This window comes from Bactrocera dorsalis, chromosome 1, assembly GCF_023373825.1.
Source record: "Bactrocera dorsalis isolate Fly_Bdor chromosome 1, ASM2337382v1, whole genome shotgun sequence".
Classification (NCBI taxonomy): domain Eukaryota; kingdom Metazoa; phylum Arthropoda; class Insecta; order Diptera; family Tephritidae; genus Bactrocera; species Bactrocera dorsalis.
The window spans coordinates 38,654,296-38,674,264 of record NC_064303.1 but is presented as its reverse complement, the minus strand read 5'-3'; the positions used below and the strand labels follow the sequence as shown (position 1 = coordinate 38,674,264).

Below are 19,969 nucleotides of genomic sequence, written 5' to 3'. Positions count from 1 at the left end.
GAACAACCTACCGTTTTTGAGGGTAAAATCTTTCGTTGTAGCTTTATCGCCTCGCCGTATTTTGTCGACTATTTCTCTGGTGTGTTCATCCTGCAACTGCATGCCAAACAGCCAATCTTCTTCAGAAATCTTTACCTTGTCGGTTCGTAGCGATGCTGTTTCAATTTCGTGTGATGCTTCAACAGGAAAACGACTTAATGCATCTACATGCGCCATTCGCTGCCCACTACGATGTTCAATTTCAAGATCATAGTCCTGAATACGCAACCGCCACCTAGCGATTCGCGGCACTAGCTCACGTTTCTTCATTGTTGTTTTTATAGCGTTACAGTCAGTAATCAATTTTATTTTTTTACCGTAAATATAGTATCTAAATCTTTCGATGGATTCGACAACCGCGAGCGTTTCGAGCTCGTAGCTATGATAATGTTTTTCCGCGTCCGTAGTCGCGCGACTATAGTATATGACTGGTTTCGTTTTCGTTTTCTTTTTGCAATAGAACGCCGCACAGTGGGGCCGCTTCATACAAGCCGCGGCAAAAAATAGAAGGAATCGAGGTAGGGCTTTGAAATTTGGCACACATCTCTCATATTGCCAAATTAGATGAAAAAAAAAAAATTGTTAAAATCCGCCCACAACCACGCCCACCTCCCATATAACACAAAAATCAAAAATCATCCTACAGTAACAAAATTTTCTACAGTGTAATATTTTGTAAATATAAGCTTGTCCAGAAAAAATAAAGGAAATCCGCCCACAATTACGCCCATCTCCAATACAATATAATCACAAAAGTTGCAATATTTTCGCTGTTATCACAGCTAGACTGTTAAAAATTGTCAAACGGATTTGAATCAATAAAAATTATTATTTCTCTTAAAATGAAACAAGTCCGTCCACAACTACGCCCACCTCCCATATAACATAACCAATAAATATTTAGAAATGATCATATATTATTAATTATTTATTCAACAAGTAATTTTTTAACATCATCATCCAATTCTAAAGTTTCTTGTTTTCTTCTTTAAGTGGCTTGGTTTCCGCATTAGTAGACCACCTTTTAAAAGTTAAATTATACCCAAAATGTAAAATAAATTCCATTGTTTTAATTCTAGCATGTAAGGGAGAAATTCCCAACTTAACTGCTTCCTGATTGCATGATTTTTTGACAACGGATTCTAGGTTGCTCATTTCTTTAGGGCTTGCATTACATATGTAACAGACAGATGATGCTTTACAACCAGTTGCTGCTTGAGCTATTTTTGTGTCCATCATGGTAAATAAAAGACTGTGACGTATTTCAATAACCTTGTACTTTATAGTCACAAATGTTGGCAATATGTTGATTATGGTTTCCTGTATCCTTTCGACAATTTCTTTAGTATGGTTTGCGGTTTCCTTGGCATATTCAAATTGAATCGGCCGACAAAACTTTGTGGAAGAAGGTCTAGAGTTCTTCCATAACGTGTCTGTTTGGTCTATACTTTTAAGCACTAAAGGCACCATAGATACCATAAATAAATTTGTATCAGATATACCATCAAATTCGATAGGTACGAACTGGCGGTATTGACTTTAATTTGACGAACCGTCACAACCCCATTTCGATGTTAGAGTCATTATTTCTAGAACATGAGCTAGATTTGTGAAGTTCTCGGCGGCCAAAATAATTCTTTTGGCTGTGTGATCAAGTAAACTTTGCAAATCAACTTGTGTAGATATTGGTGTAATAGTAATATTTTCAGGGTAACAATGCCTTTTTTCCTCCCGAACTCTATAATACGGTGGCAACACATCAGCACATTTAAAACAACTTCATACTGATGCTTTGATAACTGTGCATCAATTAACATCGCCAACGCTTTTTGAGAATCTAAGTATGTCTTCTTAATAGCAGCTGATCCATCTGCGGCCTTTAATTCTTGTTCAGAGTACTTATCTCGAAGTTGTTGGACCTTGTAACGTTTAGCCCGTTGACTACATTCTTCAAATTTCTTTACCGGTCGTCCAGCAATTAAACTACGTTTATTTGAAGTCCCGGGTAATAATTTATCAACCATCTCTACAGTAAAATTCTTATCCAGCCATACAGAATGATTTTTAAATAGTAAGTTTTTTTCCTGTGGCACTGGTTTCATTTTAAATTGAATGAACTTATGTACCTTTTTTTAATTTGTTCTAAAATTAACTTCACCTTATCTTCACTGAAAGAAGGGAATTTATCCCTCAAAAACTGCGTCAACATATCACTTTTTTGGCCGCACCGAATAAATTCTTCAGTAAGCTGTCGATTACTTATGGAAACGGATGACATTTTGCAAATATTATTTGCAATATATATTTATACAATCACACTTGTTAAGAACTGTTAGGCTTTTATTACACAACGAATTTCGAAATTACACAAACGCTACTTTAAATTATCAATATGTGAACAACACAACAACCGTTCATAGCTATCTTTGATCCTTATCCGCACGTATCCGCAGTTCATTTTTTCGTTATCATATTCCTTAAAGTGTACATAAAATATTAGGACTAACTAGACAATGTAGGTACACGTAGCTAATAGTCAAAACTATAATTTTTATGTAAAAGTGTTTAAAAAATGGTTTTATTTTAAAACTTTGTCAAAATTGACATGAATTAGGCCTATGAAATGAAAATAATTATTTTATAATATATTATAATATATATTAGGATAGACTTTAAAGTCACTTCTTATTCCATAAAACGTCGAAACCCCAAACGTCTGTTCTCATTTGTTTCTCAATATTTTTCACAATTTTCAAGAGTTCTATTTTTATTTGACTTTAAAAATACATTGTTATGTCAGTGAAATGGCAATTCGCAAATATGTGATAAATTAAACTATATTCACTGTCTAGAAACACTACTGGAATGAAATTTTGTTAAAATTAGATAGTGTAAAAATTAGATATTTTTGCCGCCTATTACCCACTGTGCGCCGGCCAGACCGATCGAACTCGCGTCAGTATGTACTTGGTGTTGTGCATCAACCCGGAATCCTGTCATCACTGGTCGAGACGCTAAAATTGTTTTTCAGTTTATTAAACGCACTTTCTTGATCTTCTGCCCATATGAATGGCTCGTTTTTACGAAGTAAACGATTTAGCGGGGCGGCTATCAACGCATAGGCTGGCACAAATTTACGAAAGTACCCGCTCCGACCGAGAAACTGCCGAACTTCGACTACACTTGTTGGCGTTTTGTAATCTCGTATCGAAAGGGTTTTAACTAGTCCTGGCGCAATACCGTCAGGTGTCAACTCATGACCCAGAAATTGTATACTGTTTTTCAAAAACTCGCATTTTTGTATATTTAACGTTACGTTTGCGTCGCGAAGAGCACTCAACACTCGATGTAATTTTTCATACATTTCGTTTACCGTTTGACTTCCGATTAATATATCGTCCATATAGTTCATCATATCGTCACTCTTAACACGCTCTTTAATTTTGGCAATTAATCGCGAAAATACGACTGGCGCATTTTTAAGTCCAAAGGGCATTCGTTTAAATTCGAACAACCCTTCCGTTGTCACGAAAGCTGTATATTTTTGACTATCTTTCGCAATTGGTATTGGTAATACCCACTATTTAAGTCGAGCACAGTAAAATACACGTATTGCTTTGCGATTTGCAACTGTTCCTCAATGTTTGGCATTGGAAAAACTTCTTTACGCATATGTAAATTCAATCATCTAAAATCAACGCATAAACGCTCACTACCGTTTTTCTTTTTAACTAGAATCATTGGACTCGCATATTCAGAATTCGATTTTGTAATAATATTACACGCTAATAGTTCGTTAATCATTTCCGCGACGATTTTCTTTTTAGGTTCAGGAACCCGAAATGGTTTCTGCGCGATAGGAACGTCAGTATCAAGATCTATGGACATCTCCACTAAATCGGTTTTGCCTATTTCATTCATGTTTGTTGCAAAAATATCACCGTAACTATTCAACAGTTCAACTAAATCATTTTTAGCACTTAACTCGCTTATACCGCTCTTTATATCATCGATAGTAAATTTATTATCGCTTGCAAAAGTTATACGACCATCTACAACAACAGCCCGCATATCATTAAAAAGGTCTTGGCCCAGCAGTAGATCTGCTGTTAAGAGTTGATCATCTACGACATATAATATAACGTCCCGCTTTAGGTTTTCAATTTATATTTGTACACGAATTTTCGCGCTATGTTCGTTTTTCTCACTTTCAATGTGTTTCTCATATTTACCCGAACGCGTTGGAATGTTTTTGCTATAATCTGTTATTGCTTGACGAAATTCACGCATTGTTTTTAAAACGAGTAGTGGCCATAGCCGTTTGTAGTTCGTTTTAACCCATCTCTAGCATATTTCACAATTGCAGACTCACTCAATGTAAATCGTTTCCCTAATGCACTCACGCGAAAGCAATAGTCTAATAAGTTTTCATTTGGCTTACGCACTGCCTGACTCATTTTGTAGTGTATGTCAGCTTCATCTGGTATGCAGCTGAACTCTTCGCACAACTTCGTTGAAAGTTCGTTCCAATTGGAATACAATTTGTCTGTCGAATTGAGCCAAATTTTCGCGGCGCCTTTGAGTCGACTATAAACAGCCAGCAACAAACACTTTTCTTCCCACTTATAGGCACTCATAGCACCATTAACTCTATCTACAAACTGCTCAACCGTGATTGACGATTCGGATGTTGGATCGAAGTCTGGTATCGTTTCAGCAATTTCTTTTACAGAATAATTAATTTTAGTCGCCCTTGTACTAGGTGATTCTAAACGTGCTTGTTCCGCAAACGAATTTAAGTTACTCACGTTATCATTCGTTGTCGTATTCGAATTAGACTGCATCAGCTGCAGCACCGAGGTAAACATTTCGCGCAACTCATTTATTTGATCTTGCACATTCGTTTGTGTGAATTCTATCACGTCCGCACCAACCGCTTCACTTAGTCGCAAAATTAGTTCATTTTTATGCCCTTCCGTTTCTAAACCTCTTTCGCTAAGTAATTCTTTTATTTCAGATAATTTCAGACTACTGATTTTTACTACCGCCATATTGATTATTTACGTTTGTTCGATTGTGTGTGTTTTGCACAGAATTCTAATTAGAATTAAATCGTTTTGTTTTGTTCATTAAAGTGGCACGTTGTCGTTACACTTACGCTTACATGTTTTCGCTACCGTTCAGGGATATAACTCGATTATCCCTTTTTCGCTAATGGACAATTAACGTTCTGCCCACTGTATTTGAATTCAACGTTCAACAAAATACTCGGAATGCCAGCGGAGCACCGACGCTTGCCCAGCGGAGTCTCAACAAACCGTTGCTCGCGAAATTTCACAGTCTTATGCGCAGACTCATCTCACTTCTGACCTGTAAGGGCTCCGAAAGCCTAGGATAGTACCTTGCTCCCGAAAATGAATTACTAACACTTTTTAACCAATTATTTATTTAATGAAAAGATATTAATGAAATTTAAAGATACATATATTGATATTAAGTTAGAGTATGAACTCGTGCGCGGTATCTATTCTCGTCGCCGTGTTGCAATCAACTGCGTTGATAGTCGGGAGAGGGTTGCCACCCTTACAATATCGTCACCTGAAAATGCAAAACGTATCATCAAAAAATTCAAAATTGAGTTTTTTACTGATTACGATTCACCACATCATATTACATATGCGTCACAAATTTTAAGCTTCTGAGATCAAAAATACCCAAGCTATATTAAAAATTCAAAAAAAACGTGTCATCAAGTGATTGATTTCGTTAAACAAAATAACGTATCATCACTCATGTATAGTATGTAAATATAACAGAGTGTTTGTTTTTTTTTTTATATCGAAGTTAGCCTTCATTTATTGTTTATGTTTATTTTTAGTGATTAAGTTCAATGTGCTTTGGTTAGTTTAGGCTACATGGTTGATCGGACGTGGACTACTATCTATATATATGTAACCCTTTGTGAGGCCATAGAAAAGAAGAACCCATGTGTTCGAACTTAAATTAACAAAACGCTTCCCGCCAGGATATCTGAAGGTATGCGCCCCCAAGTGATTAAGTCTTGACGTCCCTAACGCAAGACAGCCAAGAAGGAAGTGTTGAGTTGTTTCCACCTAATCTTCTTCCATACAGCTTCTGCAGATGGCGTCTGGTAGGATTCCCAGCCTTATTGCGTAGAAGCCAATAGGACAATGACGACAGCGTGTGTAAAAATTGTGGCTCAGTGCTGACCAAGCTTTCGCGACGCCCAGCTATTCAGTAATAGAATAAGATACGGTAGCACAGATCCGCTCCCATTCTACCGATAGCGGTTCTAAGGTGCCTCTTCCTGTTAGCTCATATTTCCTGTGTCTGGCGCTCATATCATTCTTATCACAAAGACACTCGATGCTATTGATAGCTAGGTTAGGTCTTCGATCAGCTCTGAATTCTCTCATTGTTAATGAGTTCAAGGCTGGAATCGCCACCCTGCTATCTGAGTCGATGGTCACTTCTCTGAACGAGGCTGCACTCCGGAGTAGTAAATCTAATGGAGTTGAAAGAGGGCTCCTGACAGCAGTCCCCTCCACCTTTGACCCATCCGTGAAAATGCTCACTAACCCTTTTCTCCAACGGCTTCTTCCCACCCACAACTCCCTCGGTATATGGGTAAAGAAGGAGCCGCCAGAGTTCGGTTTAGCGACTTCATGATCCAAGTGATCAGACCCGTGCTTTTTTAGGAATTCAACAGTCCATGCTTTTACAAAGTTTAACAATAACTAAGAAGAAATGCGAACATCTGCAGGACCTGGAAGCTTTAATTCCAGCAGACTGTTATTACTTTTATGATAATATACTTTTTGAATAATTAGTTATTTAATAAATAATAATTAAACATTATCTTCATTTTTTAGCTTGAAATATTTAAATTTTTTCTAGTACTTACATACATATGTACATATTAATAATAAAAATAACATGAAATATGAAAAACTTGCAACTGTTTTTATTTAAAATTAAAAAAAGTATTAATATTCAAATTTTTAATTTTAATACAAATTTAGATTGATCATACGTTATTTTGTTTCAGAAATGAAAATTCAAAATAACGTAAGACACCTACTATAAAATTTGCTTAATTTTTTCTTTATTTTTTTTCTAAAATATACTTATAGTTTCATGTTAATTCAGATTTGAAAATTTTGTTTCAATATCTCAAGTGGTTTTCTTTTTATACGGTTTTTTGCTTCTCCTGTAAACCTACGAAAAGTGATGTTACGTTATTTTGCATTTCAGGTGACGATATATATATACATATATATGTACATATAGGTGAAGAAATTGCAAAATTATCAACTTTGTGGGTGTCAAAGAGATACTACTACAAATGTAGATTTGTGTACAAGAATTGAAAATGTAGCTTTGTTAAAAAAAACATCGTTTATGAATATATTTATTTCATATATACAACAGAAGTTTATTTATGAGCTTGCTTATAATTTCTTTGGTTGCCTTGTTTTTATGTTCATGTGGTATAGCGCTATCTTTACAACAAGTACTTGTAGAAAATTTTATGAAACATATGTATGTGACAAGTCGCTGTCGACGTTTGGGTGTCAACAAGGAAAATTCCCTTCCTTAATTCTCTTTAATGATTATTATGTTCTTTAACTCTTTTTCTGTCAAATATCGCTGATACATTTTGACATGATATGAAATTAATATTCAATAAATAAAAATATTAGTAGAAAAAAAATGTTCCCAATATATTCCTAATGTGTAATTGATTTGAGATAGTTCTAGAGGGCGACTTGCCTTGTTCTTTTTGATGTGTAAAAGTAGCTGTCTTCGATTAGTAATTTCTTTTCCCATTTCTGCTCTTTTGTCAAAAAAATTATATCTGAAAGCATTAACAAAGTTATCGAGTTCAAATCGTACACCAAACTGTAATTTACATATTTTAGACTACTTTTACTATAGTGAATGGTTTAAATGACAAATGAAAATAAAATTTTTGGTGTTTTTTTTTTTTTTTTTTTTTGTATATACAAATTTTAACATTCAAAATCAATTAAAATAATTTAAAGGAAATAAAACTATGATACGATGACAGAAGACATGTTAGCACAGCGTGGCATCACAAGTGCTGGCCATTTGTTTGAGTATCTGGTATAGCATGTTCGAATCGCTAGAGAGTAACGTTTGGTGAAAAGAGCCATTGTATGCGTGTTGTGTTGTAACTGAAGAGCTTCAATTGTTTGCAGAATTGTAAATTTCTAGATTTTGAACTTTTATTTGGAGACAATGCGTTGAAACTATGTACCAATTTTATTTATGTACATTAAAAGAGGATTGGCTTTTGGGTGTTAAGTTAAGCAATTTAACATTTTGAAAAGAAAACAAGTAAGGAAGAACTAAGTTCGGGTGTCACCGAACATTTTATACTCTCGCATGATAAAGTGATAATCGAGATTTCATTATCCGTCATTTACATATTTTTTTATTTTGGTTCCTAATGTATATATTATACAGAGAAGGCATCAGATGGAATTCAAAATAGCGTAATATTGGAAGAAGGCGTGGTTGTCAACCGATTTCACCCATATTTCGTACATGTCATCAGGGTGTTAAGAAAATATTATATACCGAATTTCATTGAAATCGGTCGAGTAGTTCCTGAGATATGGTTTTTGGCCCATAAGTGGGCGACGCCACGCCCATTTTCAGGTGGGTGCAGCTTCTTTTGCCATTTCTTCCGTAAAATTTAGTGTTTCTGCCGTTTATTGTTAGTCGGTTAACGAAATTTTTGTTATTTTCAAAATAACCTTTGTTTGGGTGGTGGGCGTGGTTATTATCCTATTTATTCAATTTTTTAACTGTATATGGAAATACCTGAAGGAAACGACTCTATAGAGTTTGGTTGACATAGCTATAGTAGTTTCCGAGATATGTCCCAAAAACGGTGCGGGGGGCGGGGCCATGCTCACTTTTCCAAAAAATTGCGTCCAAATGCTCCCTCCCTAATGAGATCCCTTGTGCCAAATTTCACTTTAATATCTTTATTTATGGCTTAGTTATGATACTTTATAAGTTTTCGGTTTCCGCCATTTTGTGGGCGTGGCAGTGGGCCGATTTTGCCCATCTTCGACCTTAACCTTCTTATGGAGCCAAGAAATACGTGTACAAAGTTTCATCATGCGATGCTGTTTTTTCCTTTTCATTGGGGGTGTTTTTTATTTGGCGGGTCCCAAACACAGCGCACAACCCTATGCAAAGGATGTTTCGCCTTCTTACTATAGCTCGCCTTCAAGCGGATGTTCTTAGGCTACCCAGAGGATACTTGGTCAAATACCGGAAGTCGTGAGCTGCTTGAGTCATATGTAAAAGAATCGTTTCTGGCCACTCCCAAGTGAATGGCGATCAGAGAACTTTCCTCACTTGCGTGAACTTCTACACATGACTGCATCCTCCTCCTACCATCATATGATATCTCAATTTTTACTCAAGTTACAGCTTGCACGGGCGGACGGATGGACAGACAGACATCCGGATTTCAACTTTATTCGTCACCCTGATCACTTTGGTATATATAACCCTATATCTGACTTTTTTAGTTTTAGGACTTACAAACAACCGTTATGTGAACAAAAACTATAATACTCTCCTTAGCAACTTTGTTGCGAGAGTATAAAAAGAAGAATTTACTGTACGAAAAGTTGACGAATTGTAGTGTGTAAAGTTCTAAAAAAACATAGACGCTTTATTCACTTTTTAAAGAAAAAAAACACCGACAAACAGAATTACCCTCGTAGACTTTAGAATTTACATATCCCCACAGGAAAAAGTTGAATGGTATGATACCACATGATCTTGGCGGACAAAATGTGAAATTATGTGCTCACCGAAGTTTTGCAATAAATCCATTGATTGATGTGATGTGTGTGAAGTGACGTCGGTTTGTTGAAAACAAATGTGGCCGAGAAAAAGAGCTTCAATTTCAGGTATCAATATGGATCGATGATTCCACCGGCCCAATCTTTAGTCCAAATCTAGAAATTTTGAATAGTTTCAGTTTTAGATCCCCACGTAAAATGTGTCAAGTCGTTATATACGTCAGTTCGAGTTGCTGCGGACGGCTCGGAATCTCCCCACGGTCTTCGTGTACACTCCCAGCTACGGCTGCTATATTTTTTTTTCACTGGAGTACTAGAGTTATCCTTTCGAATGTTATTCAATAACGAATGATGAGTCTCAAGATGGGTTATGTTGTTGAGAATAGTACGCTCAGAAGACCGATTATCTTAGCTATAAGTTGAACGAAGCACACGAAACTCAATTTTTACAGAACGTGAATTTTATAATAATTTTAAAAGTTGAACCATTTGATTGCAGCGCAAGCAAAAACATCAAAGGTGCGAGGCTCAAGACACCAACAGTCCCAAACTGTGAGTATTGCTGAATCAGCATTATGAAATCATGCGGCAGTCCACGTGAGGTGATGGCAAGTAGATTTGATAGGTGTTAGGTATTCGTCGATCGATTCGTAGGATCGTCGCGAACGGCTGCCCTACATAGTAGGGAAATAAAAATATTTTAAACCAAACTTCGTGTTTTATTTACTTACATAAGAAATCGTTGTAAAATTTTTGCATTCGTACAAGGTGCATTCCAAAGTTAACAGGACTTAAAAAAAAGAACAAATGATTTTTTCTTCAAAATCAATTTATTTTATTCAAAATAGTCTCCTTGTGCTTCAATACAACTTTTTGCGCATTCATGTCGAACGAGTGTTTTAGCTCGTTGACCGGTATGGCTGCTAGTATGCCGGTGCAAGCCTTTGGCCTCTACGTCTGCATAACGCTTTTCTTTAATGGGCAAATGCATTTTTCAGAACAGGAAGAATGCAATGATTTTTGGTCAAATAATCGGTCACAAGCGTCGATCGATGAGATGGCGCATTATAATGCAACAAACGCCAACGACAATACCCTTGGTATAATAAAAACAAATCAGCATTGGCTTCACTGCGCGATTTTTTGGGTTTCGGCTCATCCAGTGCCTTCCATTCAGCACTCTGGCGTTTAATTTCGGGATCATATTGGAAATACCACGTTTCGTCAACAGTCACAATATTGTGGAAGTTTTTGTTATTTTTGATCTTTTTAATAATGTTGGATTCTGAACAATTTTTGGTCGGCAGTCAATTTGTGCGGAACAAGGCGTGCACACACCTTTCGTAAGACCAAATTTTCGGTCAAAATGAAATACATCGATATTTTGGTGATGCTCAATTCCATTTCCATAAATATCAATGATGATTTTTGATGAATTCACGCACACTTTTACAAAAATATAATTTTAGAAACTAAACGAAAATTTTTTCTCGCCGATAAATATTTTTTTATTAACACTTTAAGGCCGAAATTTTAGTCAAAAATCAATTTTTGGGAAAATAGTGTATTTTGTCAAATTGTTTTATTTTGCTTATTCTTTCGACTAATTACTAGATTGAATATTACCTTAACGAAGTCTGTTTGGTTTTTTAATTTCAGAGGATCCAGTTCAAAGATGTACTGGTCACAGCAAAACTGATTTTTTGAGAAAAGCTCACGGAGATTAGCGGTAGTTCCTTTTCAAATAAATATTTTCTCTATTACTAAACAATGCTAATTTTTTTCCATAGCGGGAAAACATCTTCTTTCTGAAAGATCCTATCTCTATTTTCTTTACTTTTTAATTAAGCAACAGCATAATCGAAAACAAATTTGGAAAGCCAATCTGATTACGAAGACAAATCTTAATATAATAAAAAAATAAAAGCCCAATGCTAACGTTTTAGATAGAGCGTAAAGTTGGTTTAGCCAATGAAGAATTGGTTCCTAATTATCACCACAGAAGTAGATTAATTGGTTTACCCTCAGAAGTTATGTAGTGACTGATTTCCAGAGCATATCGAAATTATAAAGGAGACGTTTTTCGAGCTTGCTGAATGGCAGGGTAAGCATAACACCAGAAGATAGTAAACCCAATTCCCCAATCGATGACGCTGGAGCACACGCTCCATTGACCGACATGAAGAAGTTCGAATAGGAATTACCCCTCTGAAGAACAACAAAGCGGAGCGGACCTCCACTCCTTTGCAAAGACCAGGTGGAGATGGACCTAGCTAGACTTAGAATCTGCAATTGGCGCCAAACAGCGAAAAGGAAGAACGACTGCTGCGCTGTTGTTAACTCGGCTATACCCGCAATAGTGGTGTCTTGGCCAATAAAGAAGAAGAAAAATATATACATATTTGCTTAAACGTTTATATATTTGGATACTTATTTGCGCTATTTTCGCAGACCTCTGTCATATACAAAAATTCAACAAATATTTTCACTTACTATTCGCAGCATGACTTCTACAAAGCCACCAAACGAAAAATTGCCAAAAATTAGTAATCACAAAAAATAAATGTTTGCCTATAAAAGTACAATGATTTTTACAGCATTTGCCACATTGCTTGTGTAAAATTTATTCGCTTGTATGATTACATACATGCACGTATTCCCGCACTTAATTACCCCCGTCACGCGTTCACCTCTCTGTGTCGTATTTTTACTTAAGTATTCATTGGTCGACGGTGAACACGTAAAAATATTTGCGCAAAATCAGCAAGTAGAGTCAGGAATTTTGTAAGTATTTATTTTGTAGCACGCCTACGGTGCGAAAAGCCATAGGTGGAATTTTAATGGTAATTGTACATGGTAGTAATGTTGCTGCATAAATTATTTTCTATCTTTATAAAAAACTTCAAGTTTTTAGCATAATGTGTGTATATTTATTTACCACAACATACATATAAGCGTTATATAAAATTTTAGTTTATCTTAATATATTTTAAAATGTCGTAATTAACTAATAAAATATATTAAATAAAAAAATATTTTAAGACAAGTATCTGTATTTTTTTATATTGGTACACTATATACTAACTCTACACTCATTTTTGCAAATTTAAAACTAATGATTATTTTATAAATTGTCAAAATTCAGAAATTTAGTTGAGGTTTAAAAATATTTAAATACACTCAATGGAAATGAAAGCTTAATTGAGAAATACCTAAGAAATACTGAAAGTATATATGTATATAGGTAGGTAGGTAGGAGTGCAGCCTATCGGGCTCAATTAGCACTTGATGTGTCATTTTGATACACTATTCGTAGACGTTTCACCTTCTCTCTCAAACCATTTTGAGGTTTCGATGAAGCTACTTATCTCCGATATGCTTTTAGTGGAAATCCATTCAAGATTTGGTGCTTGATGGATTCCAAGTGTTTTGTGTCGGATCTGTGCTAAAGCTGGGCATTCGCAGAAAAAGTGGAAGATTGTTTTCTTGTACCCTGCTAGTCCGCAGCCACGGCAGATGTCGTTGTAGGGCATACCCATTTTGGACGCACGTTCCCCAAATGGCCAGTGCCCTGTTGTGGTAGCTGTTACTCTGTAAATACTTTTTCTTGACCTATTTAATAAGTCGTTAGTTCTTTTCCTGTCATTTGTTGGCCATAATTGTTTAGTTATGATGCATTTTGTAATGTTCTTCCATTTGTTATTTGCGACGTGTTGAAAGTGTCTACTGATCTCTCTTTAGATCGATCCTAGCGGGCTTGGTATTAGCTCCGCCTCGGATTCATTAAGGAAAGCTCTTGCCTTTGCCAACTCGTCTGCTTTTTCGTTACCGAAAATGTTCCTGTGGCCAGGAATCCAGATCACGTCTAATTTGAGATTGTCTTTTATTGAGCTTAGTGCTTTCTTGCAGGTTTGAACTATACTGGAATTTGTGATGGGTGAAGACAGGGCCAGGAGCGCCGCCTGGCTATCGGTAAATATAGTTGCTTTATGTATATTTTTTTCTAATAGAGCTTCGCAGGCTTTTTCTATGCCTAGTACTTCCACTTGGAAGATGCTAGCCGAGTTCGGTAGATGTATAGAGAGAGATATGCCTAGATCAGCATAGAATACCCCCGTGCTTACTCCGCTGTCCATTTTGGACCCGTCGGTATAGACTGAGATGGTATCCTCCTCTCCTATTGAACCTCTTCTCCATTCTTGTCTAGATGGTATCCTCACCTGGAAATGTCTATTGAAGTCCAGCTTCGGGAGATTGTAGTCTGATTTATAAATAGTGAGCTTGTTTAGAATTACACTATGTCCGTAGTTCTGCTGATTCCAACCTCCCAATTCTTTTATTCTTATCGCCGCAATAGGTGTTGTCCATTGAGCGCATGAGTCAGACATGACCTGATTACACCCATAACACCCGCACATGCTGCTCTTTGTATTCCATTTAATTTTGTAATGTTGTATTGTTTTTTTAGCGCTGGCCACCACACCAGAGCTCCATATGTAAGTATAGGTCTTATGACAGCCGTATACATCCACATGGTTATACTTCGTTTGAGGCCCCAATTCTTGTTGATGATTTTCTTACAAGTATAGTAGGCCATGTATACTTTGTTTATTATTTTTTCTAAATTTTTTTTTCAGGACAGTTTGGTGTCAATCTCCACCACCAAGTATTTTGCTGTGGGGGACAGAGACAGTGTTGTATCGTTTAGTACCGGAAGTTGAAACAGGGGGATTTTGGTTCTGCTTGTGAATAGCATCAATTCGGTTTTGTTAGGGTTAACACCTAGTGCATTGTTCTTAGCCCATGCTCTTTCCATAATCTCGCTGACTGTTGAAGGAAAGATCCCTGATACCAACAAAACTACAGCGTCTGCATATGCTTTCACTCCTCCACCATTTAATTGGAGTAGTATTTCGTTCAGCGCTACAACCCATAGAATCGGGGAGAGGGCGGTTTCGGTTGATCGGCCCTTTATGTACGTATGTTGGGACTTTGATAACTTCTCCGCCATTATTTTTCTTACGTGTAGATCTATTAGCCTTTCTAGTACCTTCAGCACAAAGGAGGCAAGGCTCATAGTTCTAAAATCCTTGGCTTTCTCGTGTGTTCTTCTGCCTGGTTTTGGAAGGAACACAACTTTACTCCTTTTCCAACTTATTGGGATGTAAGATAGTTGAATGCTAGCTTTGTATATATTTTCGAGCCTTAGAAACATTGGTTCTACCAGTTTTTGCAGAATTATGGGTATAATCCCGTCAGGACCTGCCGCTTTAAATGGTGCAAAGCTATTTATGGCATATTTAATTTTTCTTTTGTCTACTATTTGGCTTCGATAGTCAGCTGCGTTCAACGATGGTTCTGGTTGAACCCTCGTTGAAGGTGTTTGCTGACTCCTGGGGAAGTGCGTTGTGATTAGTATCTCCAGAGACTCTTTTGCCGAAGAAGTCCAATCACTTCCCTCCGCCCTAATGTAGGCAGTATTAATATGATCTTTGGATAGCTTTTTACTTAGCCTAGCGGCTTCTCTGCAACTTTCTATCGATGTGCAGAAAGATCGCCATGAGTCGTTTTTAGCTTTCCTGACTGCTTTTATGTATTCTTTCATAATACGAGTATCTTTATATGGCTGCCAGATTTTGGTTCTAAAAATCTCATTGAAAGCTTTCCTTAGTTGTGTTCTCATATTCTTGAGTTCACTGTTCCACCAAGGAAGAGACTTTCTCTTTTTCAAAACTGTTAGCGGAGTAGATTTATTAAAAGTTGTAATTAAGATTTTTTCCAACTTCTCTACTTCTGAATCTAGTTCCTTGGGATTTCTGATACTCTTATTGCTTCCCTTTTCGAGGCATTTTGTTGCTATACTGGTAACTTTTCCCCATGCCGTTCTTCTAGGGTTCTGGTATGTGAGAGGCGCACTGACGCGGATGCTGAAGAGTGTCCAGGAGTGATCCAACATGGAAGGCTCATCGGATACCCTCCAGTTATCCACAACGAGACTGTCTGTGTCTGTTGACAGCGTGAGGTCCAGCACTTCCTTCCACCCCGGAACCCTATCAGAGCTTGGGGAAATAAAAGTTGGCTTATCGCCCTTGTTGCATATACTTAGATTGTTATTCAAAATATTCTGTAAGATACACTTACCCTTGGTGTTTATACTGGAGCTACCCCATACGGTGTGCCTTGCGTTTGCATCACACCCTATTAGGACATCATCCTTCCTGTTCTCCTCTACTAACGGGGCCGGTGGTATGTCTTCGTCATGGACCAAGTAGGCCGAGACCAAGAAGAAGGGCTTTTCCTTCTGTTCCACCTTTACCACTATGATATCTGCTGTGCTGTAATTAGCACAAAGAAATGCACTTATACTTTTATTGATAAGAATGCATGCCCTAGGTTTACCTCTGTTCCGTATGTAAAACAGGTTATGGTTGCTGATTTTTAGCCCTTTAATGGTATCTTCAATGACCCAGGGCTCCTGTACTAGGTTGATGTCGATGCCCCCCTCGTGAACGAAGTTCGGTGTAGCACTCTTCGAGTGCTGCAGGTTTATCTGTACGCATCTTATGTTATTGGGCATCTCGGGTTTCTTCGATGCCCACATTCCTTAGCAACTGACTGGCGTCGTCGACCTCTTCCGTGTCGTCTTCGTCAGCCGCTTTGTCGCCTTGGAAGATTTTTAGTCTGGCCTTGCGAATTCCGAAGCTGGTATAGATTTGTTCCGCAGCTTAATGCACCTCAAGAGTTTTTCGCCTGGCTCCTCTAGAGGGGGTAGCCAAATGGCCGAGGTCTCTTCGGAATGTCCCTGGCGGGTATAAGCCTCAATCGGAGACCAACAAAGGCGTTGCTTATTTTAGCAACACTACCCTCAGGAAATCTAGCGAGGCCTGGTCCGCGCATTTGATGATCCTGTAGCCCCTGAGGGTCTCAGAGGAGTCAAACTCCGGGTGAGGACCCGCAGGATTGTCGAGCACATAGCTTAGCACCATACTCGACAATCTGACGTCGATCTCCCCCCATCTCTCCTGCCTAGTGCTCGGTTTTTTGGGCTGAGCTCCGGGTATTTCTGTGATGGAGCGATTTCTTTTCTGAGAAGTGCTCTCCCGTTTGCTCTCTTCTTGAGGTTGTGAATTGCTTCCTTTTCAGGTAGCTTTCATATTCCTCTACGATAGATTTGAGGCGCTTTGTTTCAGCCTCATCAACTGGGGTACCGGCTGCCTGGTCTTTGGCTATCTTCGCTAGTATGAATACTGTTCTCTGGTACCGGTTTTTCCTCAGCTGATTCTGGGATTTCTTGCGCTTCTTTTTGCTCTCTCCTTTAGCCGCCAGTACACTTTGTTTGGGGCTCATGGCAGCACCTCCAAGGCTGCCACGCTTCCTCCCTTATATCTGAGGTTTTCACTGCTGTATCTACCGGTATACTTCGACTGGTATGTCCGATAGTACTCTTACTCGTCTCCTGGCTGGAGGCAAGTAGTTCGTCTTCTTCCGTTATAGGATTCCTAGTGTTCATGTCCTTAGTCGTCGCTGATGTCGTCAATTTGGTTGTTGTAGTTGTTGTTGTGTTATTGTTTTCGTTCATATTTTGGTATAAATATATATACTATATTATAAATTAAAAACAAACTGATTCAAATGTGATTTACCAAGACAAATTTCTTTTTAAGTTAAGTTAAGTTTTCTATTCAATCAAAATATATCGCGTCACCTGAAATGCAAAATAACGTAACAACGTTCTCGGAAATTCACAGTGGCATGAATAAAACACGAAATAAATTGGAACATGAGTGAAAAAAAAAAATTTAATATTGGTTAAAACTGGTTTATATCTGAGCGCAGAACCTGAAAATGTTGAACATATGTATTTTCATGCATGTAATTTGAAGTAGTGAAGCGTAATCAATAAGACACTCAATTTCGAATTTTTTAATGATACGTTATTTTGCACTTCAGGTGACGATCGTTTATTTGTCAATAGAGCGAAAGTGTTTCTCATACGCACCAGCTAACTGGAAATAACTCTTATAAGATTTATTATTTAATAATTATTAATTATACAAAATATTTAGGTGAAGTTACATTACACTCAAAAATTGTTCAGAAAATGTGTGCCAGTTCTTAGAAAAAATTACACCCATTATCGATTTCATAATTTAAATGGTGTAACCAACGTTTTGTTTGAAATATTTCAAAAGTCAATTTGCTCTTTCATTATAATATGCTACAACTGTCCATCCATTTTAATTTGCATTATTTTATTCATTTAATATAACTGGGCCTTGTAGCAGTCCAAAAATACCCTCTTTTGCTATTTTTACGAAATTTATATTTAAAATTCAAATTATAATTTTTCATTTACCAAAATTTATTAAAATATCTTGTGCCCTGAAAAGTAATTCTATTGAGTAATTTATTCATTGCTCATACAAACTCTTATTATAAAGGATTTGAATGAAAATGTAATACCTTCAAAGTTTAGAAGTGCATTATTCATTATATATAAAACAAGATATTTTTAACGAATAAAATTTACTGTTTCCCCCCCATCTTTACATTATTTATTTCATTTGCATTCTGTTTTCAGCAATTCTAAAATTGATTGTTGACTTGTTTCCATGTCAAGTTCATAAACCCATGTATCCATAAACATGGAAACGGAATTCGTACGATCAATCATGTCCAAACAAATCTTTTCTCGGTACTATTTTCGAAAAAAAATCAGCTTTATCGGAACGAGTCCAGCAAGAACGCGTTTCATACCCAAAAGATCCACCACAAGCATTCGAACGGAAAACGTTGAAACTATCGTTGTGCGGTGGAAATGGAAACTGTATCGAAGGGAGTTGCAAAAGATGTCTAGCTTTCTTGCTACCACTATAACATATGTCTGACAATTTTTAGGCACCATATTCCTCCCTCTTCTAACATTTTCATCACTTGAAGAGGTGGAAGGTCGTCCAGGACGACGCATGTCTTCAATGATCTCTCTCTCTCTTTGAAGTCTTTGTACCTCTCCCAGGCTCGTGTTACATTGATAAATCTGCATCACCTTTTCCAACAATCGCAAAGTTTCCTCACATCAAATTTGATCAGAAATACAAAATTTGAGACAAACATTGTAAAAGTCGCAACACACTGCTAAGGTGTACCGACTTAAGCAGTTTCTGTAAGTAAACTAGTTGACAGATCGCTCACACATTTGACATAGAAATTAAGAGCAGTCCTACCAACTTAGCACAAAACATTTAATAACAATTTTCTGGTACTTTTTAGCTTATGAAAAAGTGACAATTGGTTAGAAATAAATTTTGTAACTTAGCGCGCTTTCCGTACACTAATTTCTAGATTTTCATTTTCAGTAACTAAAATTTTATTTGCGCTTTAAACTCTTTCAATTAGGTGTCTTATTAATATTTGGAATAACCGTTTCATCTTGTAAACCCGAAATCGCCGGCATAAGCGCTTTCGCTATACTCTTTTCCAATTTGGTATATTATTGTTTCTTGTTGTTAACACGTTCTACCCGGCGTGTACAACCGATGGTACACGGGCACTTCGTTTATCTGGCGGCGCAGTAGAAGAGTTCTGTTGAACGAACAACTTGGTTTCTGTGCACGCGCTGTATACGAACACGCAAAAAATGCCACGGGTAGAACGTGTTAATATAAACATACATTGATGTTGTGATTAGTTCAACAACGACCGAACAAACGACCTATGAGGGTAATTTGTAAAAAAATAGCAATTAAAGAAGAACAAGTGACAGCGAGTAAAAGAACATCATCTGACCTTTTTGTTAACCATTTTAGAAAAAGTAATAATTATTATAATTTATAGGAAGCAACCCACTCGTACAGGCTAGCCAAATAAACATAAGCAACAGAATTGTATTTGCTTAACATAATAAATGCGGCATGCAGCAGGCAAACGGTGCGTACTTCCATTGACATTTCTTGATTTCTAACTTGCGCAGGAAGAAGGCTGTCATAGTGGTAAATGGGGGTTTGGATATACAATAAGTGTACGTTATTGTGTGGACAAACGAAAAACACATATTATAC

At 37.1% G+C, this 19,969-nt stretch overlaps 1 protein-coding gene across 1 annotated transcript; it reads right to left on the bottom strand.

Annotated features, from left to right (window-relative positions):
- Nucleotides 1-4,334: 4,334 nt before the first annotated feature.
- Nucleotides 4,335-5,553, bottom strand: LOC125777493 (uncharacterized). Its single transcript, XM_049452597.1, has one exon. The coding sequence runs from the start codon at nt 5,088-5,090 to the stop codon at nt 4,335-4,337; it is 756 nt and encodes a 251-aa protein (XP_049308554.1). The 5' UTR covers nt 5,091-5,553.
- Nucleotides 5,554-19,969: the final 14,416 nt, after the last annotated feature.